This window comes from Lepeophtheirus salmonis, chromosome 10 (genome assembly GCF_016086655.4).
Source record: "Lepeophtheirus salmonis chromosome 10, UVic_Lsal_1.4, whole genome shotgun sequence".
NCBI lineage: Eukaryota > Metazoa > Arthropoda > Copepoda > Siphonostomatoida > Caligidae > Lepeophtheirus > Lepeophtheirus salmonis.
In genome coordinates, this window is record NC_052140.2 from 5,592,341 (window position 1) to 5,604,460 (window position 12,120).

The 12,120-nt window shown below is 30.5% G+C and overlaps 1 protein-coding gene across 3 annotated transcripts in view; it reads right to left on the reverse strand.

The window, feature by feature from the left end:
• Positions 1-4,140: 4,140 nt before the first annotated feature.
• Positions 4,141-12,120, reverse strand: part of LOC121125462 (MAP kinase-interacting serine/threonine-protein kinase 1) — a 120,230-nt gene continuing 112,250 nt past the window's right edge. For 2 of the 3 annotated variants that reach the window (XM_040720662.2, XM_040720664.2), the window contains exon 7: positions 4,159-4,555. In XM_040720662.2, the coding sequence (XP_040576596.1) occupies positions 4,321-4,555 (235 nt within the window). In that variant the 3' untranslated portion in view covers positions 4,159-4,320. Of the gene's footprint in view, positions 4,556-12,120 lie in introns of all 3 variants that reach the window. The other variant, XM_040720663.2, reaches the window with a different exon arrangement.

A 12,120-nucleotide genomic window follows, 5' to 3' on the forward strand; every position in this document is an offset into this window, starting at 1 on the left:
GATGACAAATGCTTGGAAGGATCGTCTCATCGTTTCAAAATGTGTTCCTTGCTTGAATAATTGTAATTTACTATATATATACATAAAAGTTATATTATTTTATAAATTTATATTTTTATTTCGAAACAAATAATAATTTTTATAATTGACTAATACAGAACTTTTAAATAAAAAAATTGAAATATTAAGGTTTTGAAAATCGGTATAGGAGTATATACCCTTGTTCAATGAACCTTTTCTTAATATTATATAAAGGATATTATATAACAAGGCTTAAATTTATTAAGCCTATATCTATATTTACATCTACATATTTATCAATTCTCTTTCTTTATAAATTATGAAATATAATTAATATTGTAAAAGCGTGTCCATGACTTGCAATCCTATTGATATGAAGTATTTCATTGATCCATGAAGTCGATTCTCTATGTTGAAAGCGTTATCATTTCAGAACAAGACACTAATGACTCATTTTACTCATAATTGAACGTTCAATAAGTCATGTATCCTTGATAATTACAGAATAATATAATTAATTAATTATTAGTGAAATTAAACCATATTATATATTCAAAACCTGATTGAACTTTTATGTGTTCTTAAAAGACGGGGAGTAACAATAACGATTAGTTGCAGAGTTATAATTATAAGTCCCTGTTGGACTCAGAGTAGAATTAAGGATCGACAACGGAGTAAATCTTGCCATTGTCTTTATTTACTTCCTTCTACGTTTCCCCATCTACGTCACAGCTGTTTGTAGCTGATGAAATGAAACATGATGAGGAAGGCTGCTCTCCTGAAACATATTCTTCAAATTGTCAGCGTTACCATGTGTATTTTCGCTTTCTTTTTTTAACATGTCCATTCCACACTGGATTTTAACCATTGATGATAGATGATCAAAAAATCTACCCGTACTTGAGGTTAAGAAGAAAGTACGTATTCAAAATAGCATACCGAAGAGGTGGGACATAATCAAAAAAATAATGGCATGTAATAATAGAAGCTATCAGATTCAAGTCGCTAATGGGAGATGTATTGGAGCAATAGGAAGTTTATACGACTATTTCATGAAGAGAAGAGGATTGATTGTTGTACAAATATTAACCTATTTAATACGTGTAAATAAATATGTTGAATGTACCCACATTTAAATCCCATTCAAGATTATATTATGTATTAGTATTTCAAGTTACCTATATCATATATATAGAATGTGCAGTTGAATATATACCATGATAAGAGGATGTAGTTACATATTCATTTATAATATTATTGAATATCATTATGGATCTTTTGGAATAAAAGAAGATTATTTATAGCGTATCGAAGGTACATTTGATCTGGGTTCAAGATCCGTCCTAACACTATTTATGGGGGGTGTGATTAATTTTGTGGGAATGTCTTAATTCCTCAAAAGTCTCCCTCCCCTATAAACATAGTTTTTTTTTTTTTTTATAAAAATACATTTAGCTTTATCTAGGTTGCGTGAAATAATACAGAATCTACCGTTCATTTTATTTCATTACAAACCTTTTATAAAATGAATAATAACTTTAAGTGATTGAAATTCAAAAATATGTCTATGAATTCGCTCATCATGTGTTTTTCTCTGTATAATTGAGCTTAGAAAAAGGGAGATCACGCCTAACTTAAAGAGCCTTAAAAAGAAATTACACAAGACATCTTGTATATTAAAATACATATCGTGTCAAATTTAAAGTCAATAACTCAAACTGTTAAATATCAATAATCTATGTAGAAGAAAAAATAATGTCGAACTCTATAGCAAAAATTTCAAAGAATTTAAAGTACATTAAATACTGATGAAGTCATCACATTAAAGTTAATACATGATTGAAACTAAGTACATTTCTAATAGTAGGCTATTAAGAACTCAAAGGGAACCGAATTTTCTTACATTTTTAATAATATCTCTAGAGGTTTTTGATGTGAGTTCAGCATTGTTGATGTTGGCTATTTTGGGGCCTAAACAACCAAATTTTATATGTAATAAAATTATTTTTTCATTAATATAAAGGAAAATAGTGAAATATTCCTGTGGATTCGGATGTCAAAACTATCCATCAAAAACTATTGCTTTAATGCAAGTTTTCTTAACGTTTCATTTACCCCTTACCATTTTGATACATAACTACGTTTCCCTAAATTTTTAAAAACTAAAAAAACCTAGTAAATAACAAAATTCCATTCTTTTTTTTTTTTTTTTTTTTGTGAATTTTAACGATTCATTCCGTTTATAACCCTACAAATTGATTAGCTATCTATACCAAAAATAGAATAAATACCAGAGTAGATAACAGATTTTTTTTAATTGCTTTAATGACTCTCCAAGATTATTGAAATGGTAGAAAGAAGCAGTAGTTGAATAGATTGTCTTGAAATGACATTGTAACATTTTTATACCAAATGTGTATAATTTTATCTCCAGAATCAATATAACGAGCAGTTTCAAGTCTTAAGAAATATTCAAAATATGAATTACGAATTTATTATTGTTTTCATCTGAAATCTAAAGATATGTTCCCCCTGAGATAGACAAATGTACCCCAGCTTGGGAAATCATGAACTAATGCATACTTTTATTATATATCAGACCCTTGTTAAAGAATTTTCTTTACTTAGTTATAATACTACATACTGTAGAAAATAAACTAACTACAACCGAGTTATCTTTTGAAATCTAAACACTTACTAATTAAATAATTAATGAATAAAAAATTTAAATTAATTAATGAAGTGATTTTAAATATTTCGATATATTAAAGCATAAATAATTAGTTACAAAACAAATCTATCATGAACTTTCTAGCTTACATAAAATCGAAAAAAATGACATTTAAAACTTTTTCCACGAATTTCTATTCGTGCACTCCTAGTTCTTGGGCTCCAGGGATCGGTAAAAAACCCAAACTGGACCGTTAGGTAAAAAGAAAACAGCCCAGGCTAATCCCTTGAAGTCCAAGAGGGGCCATGTAAGAGATAGCTGATTTTCACACCAAACTATTCAGATGACATTCATAATGTTTGTTGTAAAAATCATTAGAAATGAGTCTTCTGAGTTCTTTTGAACTATTTTTTGACACTTTTGCCCTCCCCCCCCCCACTTTACACACCTTTTGGATGCATGTCGTGGGGAAGGCCTACAGAGTCCGTCATCCAAACACCAAGGCCCTAAAGACACTGATAGCCAGCAATGAACGCTATGACAGAGGAATACATCCATAGCGGGTGCCAGGCCTTCCACCACCGCCTGGAAGCCACCATTGCTGCTAAGAGCAGCTACGTTAATGATTAAGAGAACTCAGACTAACATCTATTTATAATATTAATTTTGTTAAAATTCCATTGTTAATTTTATCTTGTAGAAGTTTGAAATTCAATATGTTCAGATGTTAATGGGCCACCCAGTACAATGGAAAGAACATTATATTTTTCCCCATGTGTCCTAATTTCTTGTCTCTAACCGATAAAAATTTAATAAAATTGTATAAATATTAGCATTTCATAGGTCTTTTTAGTACATATTACTCTGATTTAATTCAAATATCACTGTTTATCACTGGCGTCAATAAGTATTTAATGCAGATGTTAAATTTTTTTTTATTATTCAAGCGATTTGATAAAGTTTCATCAAAATCTATCAATTTTAAGTACTAAAAAAAATCTTATTAACAAAGATGGCGTTGACTTTAGTAATATAGTGCAATTTATGACATCAGTGACAGCGCTCCATAGAACTTTTTTTTTAATAAGAGGTTGTGTTGATAAGTTGAATTTTTATTAGTCGAATAGAATACAAAATATAATATTCATTGTACAGAATTAGTGATGTATCGGCCTAAAAAGAATGCAGTCCCATCAATCCGGTCCTAATAAAATTTGTTAGTTCTAGTGACGGTTCTTATCGGCCTTTGGTGGTAACTACTTCTGCAAAAAGGACATTACTAAGTCCTTTCAGCTCTTTAGAATAACTTCTTTCAAAGAGACAAGATACTTAAAGCTTAAAGTCGCAAGTGTGCTGTTAGCAACTTATTATTATAAATTTTAGCTGTATTTAATTATTTTCTTCTTTGTTATTTATTCAGTCCTAGGTAGGAGGAAAGAAAATATAGCTAGGATTGAAGGACCGATATATCAGTCCTTAGGACCGCTGAATAGTAAAAAATATCGGACCGATGGAGAAAAAAAACTGAAAGAGAGGGGGGGGGGTAGAAGACTGGTTAGGAAATCAGTCCTAAGACAGATCCAACACTATAAAAATGTATTTTAAATATTATATTTAATGGTAATAAATTATAAAATTTTATCCTCATCAATGGAAGAGAACATGAAGGAATTCTTCTTTTGTTTTGAATGCAACTCGTTCAGCGAGGATCGATTATAAGCACTAATTGCTCGGCGTAGAGTATTGGCAGTTGATGTGAAGGTAGTTAAATCTTTGAGGCTAGAATTACGACGTAGGATGGATGGGGTTATGAGAGAATTATTTGAACCTTGTCCGGTTATCCAAGGATGAATCAATAAGTCTCTGTAAGCATAAACATGAAAAAGATAAATATATATAACATTAAATTAGATTAATGTCAAAATAGTTTAAATTAGTGTTATCATAGGAGATGATGTAAACATCATCATTCAATTTAAATTCCCCTTACTGTGTAGATACTTATTTAAACAATTTTTAAATTATTTTAAAGCTAACTGATTGTAATTGACTCAATAATAAGAATAAGTATATTTAAAGTAATACCTTGAATTACGAATAAAGTTCGAAATCAAGAAGTAGTTGCTCGTAATCTAAAACTACGAACATAGTAACAACATAATTATTATTTAAACAGTTCAAGGGATCGAAAAAATGTGTCCACTATATAATAACATACATGAGTTCTATTAAGTAGTTTATTTCAAGTTTATTAATATAAATCCATTATTCAATTAGAAATCAAAGAAATTTGGCAAGACATTTTGTTTAAGATTTGTTCATTTCAAACTTGATATTTCTAATTATTGTACAGTAGCATTTATTACGAATAATTTTAATAAGAAGCTTTTATTACGCAGCGAAACTCCGGCTTAAACAAAATACACATGTTTTGTTTTAATACTTTGTCTCTAAGTCTAAAAATATCGGAGCAACAACAAAAAAGGCAGAGTTATTTTTTCTCACTAAATGCTGTTGTGAACGGGCAAAATAATCGGTTCCTTGCATAAACAAGGGAAGAGGTTCAGAGCATTTTCCATATCAAGTACCCGACAATAGATGGTCCCGGGCGGTATCGCCAGTCACGGGAAGAAGATGCCACTGTAATCTTTCTAGGTTGGAGAGAGATTGGGTACGGATGAGTATTATAATATGGCGCCCTTCACTGCAGCACAGAAGAACCAAAAAAAATTGATTATTAATATGGCTGGCATTATGATAGCGTGCCTTCATCATCAAGATCTTCAATCTATTCACCCGCGTGTTGAGGCTGTTATTGCTAGTGAAGGAGGAGATATTGAATATAAAATATAATATTTAAACATATCATAAATGGATTTTGAGTTTTCCATTCTTGATTCTATAAAAAACATTAGTGTAAGTTTGGAGTCCCCACACTTTAACAGAAATAAGACGGAATTTAGATTGATTTTAGATTAACTTTTTCATAAAAATCCCACAACCCTCCATTTGTTTGGAACAATTAAAAAATGTCTATGGGATGAAGTTAGTAAGTACTAAGTTAACTTATGCGGTATCCTTAGGGTTGTAAGTCGTAAGCATTTTTGGTATGTAAAAAAAAATTAAATAAAGCAAATAATTACCGTGTGACCCTAATAATTTGAATAATATTTTGAAGAGAGAAGCTTAACTATCATGAAGTTTCATAAGATTAGCTGCAGGGAACTATGAGAGTAAAGAAATTGCTAAACGCGGGGCGGGACTTGTGTTTATTTCCTTCCTCCCATTGCTGCTCGCAGCTAATTTAATTAAACGTCATGACAGCTAAGCTGCTCTTCTCCCAAACATTCTTTTTTTGTTTTTTAACATATTGGTAGTTCATATTAGTTTAATCTAAGGATATACTATTGCTGAGACATGGTCCATGACCTATTTTTTCTTGTTTGGTTATAAGTGACTTTTTAAAGACTGATTTGGAATAATATTTTGTTAGAGAACAAAATTTAATTGTTTCCAACTCGTGTTATACGAGTTGTAAGAATAAAAAACACTTTCAACTTCCTGGATCGTCATTGTACTAATACGACACTTTTTTGGTACCACTCAACTTTTACCAATTTAGCTATAAAATTTGTCTAGATCGAATTTTAAATGAGGCCGATCGAAATTGAACTTTTTTAAAGAAATAAATTAGTTCGATACGACAAAAAATATTACGGATCGTTCTTAGATTTTCAGATCGAATTGCAACACCAAAATATCCACCAATTTGAACAGGATTTCCAAGTCACTTTCATGCCAAGTGGTTCACGCAACGGAGGACTTACTGTAGTTATTATTCAAATTATATCTAATTATTTTGTGAGTTTTTGTTGACCTAGATCCAAATTAATTATGTCAGTTCCTTTGTTAAATAAGAAATAAATTTCATAAAGAACTTTGTGGCAATCACATCATCAGTTTATGAATATGTGTTTTATAAATTGAATATAGTAATGACGATATATAACCGGTTGTGGAAGTCATTGAGGAAATGAAGAGGAACGTCTTACATGCAGTCTTTACATGTTATTGTCAAATATAATGTAGGATAAAAGTATTGTGTTTCTTAATAACACGTATTTAGATCATGATGATACGTTCCCTTCTTTTTCCAGATTATCTCTTATTTTATATTAGTGTTGAGACTTGTTCCATAGCCATTTTTTCCGGTTCGGTCTAAGGAATCGATCGATTTGAACCGTTATTTTGATACTGATGCTCTTAAATTGTAGACTAAAATATAATTGTTTCAAATCGTGGATTTTTTTTGTCTCTATATATATACCAATTAGTGATGTATATCCACTGTATTAACTGTTTTTTTGAATAATTATTTCCATAAATGAATTATCTTTTCCTAAGCTGTTGTCATTATTTTTTAACATTGTTCTGGGCTGGCTTTATTTTAAATTTAGACCGCCTATTTTATAGGTCAGTGATTTACAGCCAAAAAGACATAAATTCCTCCAAATCTTCTACGGAATAATTGTATACTGCTGTAAGAACTAATGAGTTTCATAATAAGGCAAAATAATCCACTGAAAGCCCAAGTGAGGAACGGAAAGAGTTCTCAGCGTCCATCCACTACTCCTTCATTGAAATTCTGAAGTTCTTTTGTTCTTACGTCAACTCTGATTCGTCTCTTACTTTAAGAAAAGTATTTCATTCATACGAGTCCTTCAGTTTCCTTGATGTATATAACGAAGAGATAACTTATCTCAATCACAATTCCATTTATAAGGTGGCGTTTGGGATGTATAATCTAAATGGATTTAATACATGTGTGCCTCTTTTGTGATTGGAAAACGAGTAGTAGATAATTCTAGACTCCTAAAGATAATGTGCCTCTCTTTTCTCAATTGTTTTGTCACCATTGCCAATGCATATTGTATTCTGCTAATAAGTTTTTTTTTATTTCTGTATAAAAATGTCTCATTTCATTTTGTATATGTATAGTGTCATTAATAATTTGTTGAATCTATTTGTTTTATTTTATATCAATAACTTCTATATTGTATCAATTGTCCTCTTAAATTTGTCTGATTTTCTGCTTATGACTTCTAGTTGTAATTAATTGTGTTTTTTTTTAGTTTGTTTTTTTCTTTATTTACCCATACATATTTAAGTTACTATTATAAGCAAACGTTATAATACATTAATGAATGATCTTAATAATATTCACTATTTCAATGTAACAATAAAGACGACTCACCGTGCTTCGTAAAAATTCGAATAAAGTAAATAATAATTATATTTGAAATATTGAAATTCGCTACTCGTCGTGAATGGATCTCTTTAATGTTGCAATCTTTTAATCTCCTTTGCAAGGAAGGAGTCGAATCTCCTCTCTTGAGATGGATAATTAAGTTAGAACCATCTTTCTTTGATTTTCTCTATCTGGCTTTGGTCTTATCTGCTGTAGAACATATCTGAAGAGTTTTCGTATTTTCGTCTTATCAAAAATACAAGTCCTAATTTTTGCAGTTGTAAGTTCAGTTGTATCTAGATTTACGAACAATGAAGAACAACTGTCTGAATGTTCTTAAAGGGGGCCTTAGCTTCAAATGGTGTGCTAGGTGTTATTTCCACATCAATTTCTTTGAGTAAACACCTGGGTATGGTCCATGGATTCGAACATGTAGATGTGGAATTTATTTAAGATAATTTTAAGTATTTTTAGTGTATTTGAAGTATGAAAGGATGAAGACGGATGTTATTTCTAAGTGTTAGCCATTAGTTTTTGATTACTCATTGTATAAGTAACATATGATATTAACGACTTTAAGGGAAGAAATTTAGGAGATCTCAATGTTAATAGATCTATAATATAGAAATATAAAAGTTATTTTTATGAGTTTCACGACGTAAATCAAGTATTCCTGAATTTGAAAATGAAATAAACCTGTTCAGATTGACAACTACAAAAAGCCACTTCCTCTTTTTAACACATATTTTATACACCTCTATTACATACTTCTAACAAGTTCATATTTTATTTTAAAGGGATAATAATATGTTGAATTTTTGTTGATCAATCACTATTTATGATGTATATAATATTTAAAAAACAAAAACAACATAATTGATAAAAACTAAATATTATTGGAATGACTCAGCAAAAAAAAAAAAAAAAAAAAAATTCAAATTTAATTGATTAGGATTATCAATTGTACAAACACATTTATTTGATAGTAGCTGTATTACAAAGTCATTAGATACATGACGGTTCTTGGATCCGGATCGGAAGTACCCAGATACTTTATAAGTAAATGTGTATTATTGCTTAATACAGATAAGATGGGCCATGGATCTGGATCCGAAGACTCGGGTACGGTGTAGGTAAATTTGTATTATCCAAGATCCGAACATTCTATCTTTAAAAATATCTGATAGATTTTTCTGATCTTAAAAAGCTTATAGTATTGCTTGGAGTGACATCTACATAAATATCATGTGGTTATTTGCCAATATTATTATAACAATAATTCTTAAAGTAAGTAATAATTATGTTCTAATAGTATTGATATTGGGTTATTCATTGTTTTGGCTTGGGTAATCAGTAAAAATGTAGCGTTAATGTGGATCTCATTCTATTTAGGTCCAAACTTCTGGTAAAATGTTCATATATCCCTTTAATTTTGGTTTTTAATTAGGATCCTAACGTTCTCATTCTTGAAATATACTTGAATATTTACATCTAAAGATCTGATAAAATGTGGATCAATCCACACTCGTCATATGTTTTTTTTTTTTTTTTTTTAAATTTATTTTATATTAAGATTATGGTCTCAGTATTTGGGCAAACAATATTCATATACTACTTTGAGAAGTGAAATACCATCAAATTAAATTAAGCGTAATTCGAGCTTTCAAGGATGAAATCGCAGAAAAATGCTGCATTTGAAAAAGAAGAAAATGGTATTTAATCGGGACAACACACCGTGTGACAAGTTAATAATAATAATGGCAAAACTACATGAATATAACTTTCACTTGCTTTTGCATCTAACCTACTCTCCAAATTTGGATCCCAGAAAATACCTGCTGTTTGTAGATCTTACAAAAATGCTTGCTGCTAAGAAATGTATCCCCAATGAAGAGGTTATCTTTGAAACAGAGTACTATTTCGAGGCAAAAGATAAAACGTTGGATAAAAAGTGTCATTTAAATGTTAAAACGGGGTTGGATTTATAACATTGATGAATAAAGCTAATTTTTAACCAAATAAGGTGACTTCTTTGTTAGGGACGGGACTTTTCATCCCTTGTGTTGTTATAAAGTATAGTAAAAAGAAATACAAATGAAATTCAATATTTTTGCTCCATTAATGTTTATTGCCTTGGCAATTAAAATTGTATTTTTGCCTTGTTTCTAGAAAAACTGTAAAAAATGTCGTATTTTCACTTTACTGGTCTCCATCTTTGACAACCGCTCAAAGAATACCAAGTCAAACAATCACAAAACTGTGTAATAAGTTTTATTTGTACAAAATCTACACCATCCAGTGTAAACCTGAGGTACAATGCAAAATACACATTGGTTAGGCCATCGATTGGAAAAATAATAGATTTTCTTTTACTCTGGCTATTATTTAAGGAAAATTGAACATATATTACAAAAAAATTTAGACATATGTTTTCATTATAATGCTATTTAAGACGAGCATATTATATTTTTAATTTTTTTAATTATATGTAGTCATATAATTTGTTCCTGTATTTATAATGGAATAATTAGAAAACGAGGAAAAAACCCACCTCAATGTCGTCATGAGGGATCGATTTTACCTTCTTCAATGACTCTCTAGTGACATTGTAATGGATGGGGCTTGACTGGAGTGATTCGTGGTTCTGATATATCCTGAGATCCCACTCAAATATAATTTCTGAGGAAATACAAAACCACACTATATATGTACCTATTCACTTTTATGATTTGTATGATAAATGATGATTTATTCTATTTACAGGCAATTAATTAAGATATATTCATATATCCAAACCAAACCAAATATTGATTTATTCTATTTACAGTTACGCAATTATATAGCTCTTACTCAGATATATTCATGTATCCAAACCTTAGACAATCCTTAAATTTGGAGAAGTTGACTTATGAGTATTTTTTTATATTATCAAAAAAAAGAAAACAAAGCGAATTAATCAGAACTGACAGGCAAAGTTATATAACTAAATTATATGAATTCAACGTTTATACCTAGTGATGACAATTGTGTGTATTTCAGGCTGGTAGAAAAAAAGAAGAAAATCAAGATGAAAGTTTTTGAGGAGACAATTTCTTTGTTTATATGAAGTCCTTCCTCTATATGAAGCCTTTGTTTAGTTTATTTATTTCCTCTCATAAATACTTACAGTTAAGCTGTTATAATTTATTAAGACATATATATAGGCGGGCATTAGAGTATTGGCAGAAGGTATTCTCCAAAATATTGGGAGAGCACCAATACGAATTCTAACTGAACAGCCAAAATGTGGCTTTGATGATAGCGTCCAGAGCAGTGGCAAAGTTTCAGACAATGGTGGGGAAAAAAGTATTCCTTGGACATCTCAGGAAAAAGTTGCCCGTGTCATGGTGGGTGAATTTAATTTTGAAGAAGTCCTTAGCCGGGTAAAGTAATGAGTGTGTGTATTAGTGACTAGTGTGATATAATTTTTTAATAATTAATTTCTCGAAACATTTCTAGAAATCGACGAAACCTCAAATATATGAATTGTATTTTCAAATATTTTATTATTCCTAGTGTGGTTTTTATTTTATTTTAACAGAATACAATTATTTTATATGGTTAAATTATTGAGTTTTAATTTTGTATTACTATTCAATAATCTCATTTACCAATGAGATTATTGTGAAATATATTAAAAAAAAATATATATACAGGGTGGAAAATCTTTTGACGCCTGTTATTAAACTTTTACTAAGATCTCTCTTCAAAATAAAAATAGAAACTGGAATTTTGGTATGATTAATATTTTATAAATTTAAATAAAAAAATATTAGCAGATACAATCACCACCAGCTGCAATGGCCTCCTCCATGGGGGGGGCACACACGAGAGTAAGTCTAGACAATGTCCTTCCTGGGGATGTGGCTGAATACCTCCATGATAGAGGTGATGAGGGAGGCCTTGGTGTTGTGAGGGTGACAATTGGTATCCTTTTCAGCCGCGCCACACACATAAAATCCAGGGGGTTGAGGTCAGGGTTGCTAGGGGACCAGATCTCCTTCTCCCAGAAGCAAAGGAGGGTTTTGCCAGTACCATTCCTGGGTCCTGTTTGCATTTTGGGCAGGTACCACATCCTGTTCGAAGATGTACGGTTTTCCATCGGCCACCTCATCCATCCAGGGTTTCAGAGCATTTATCA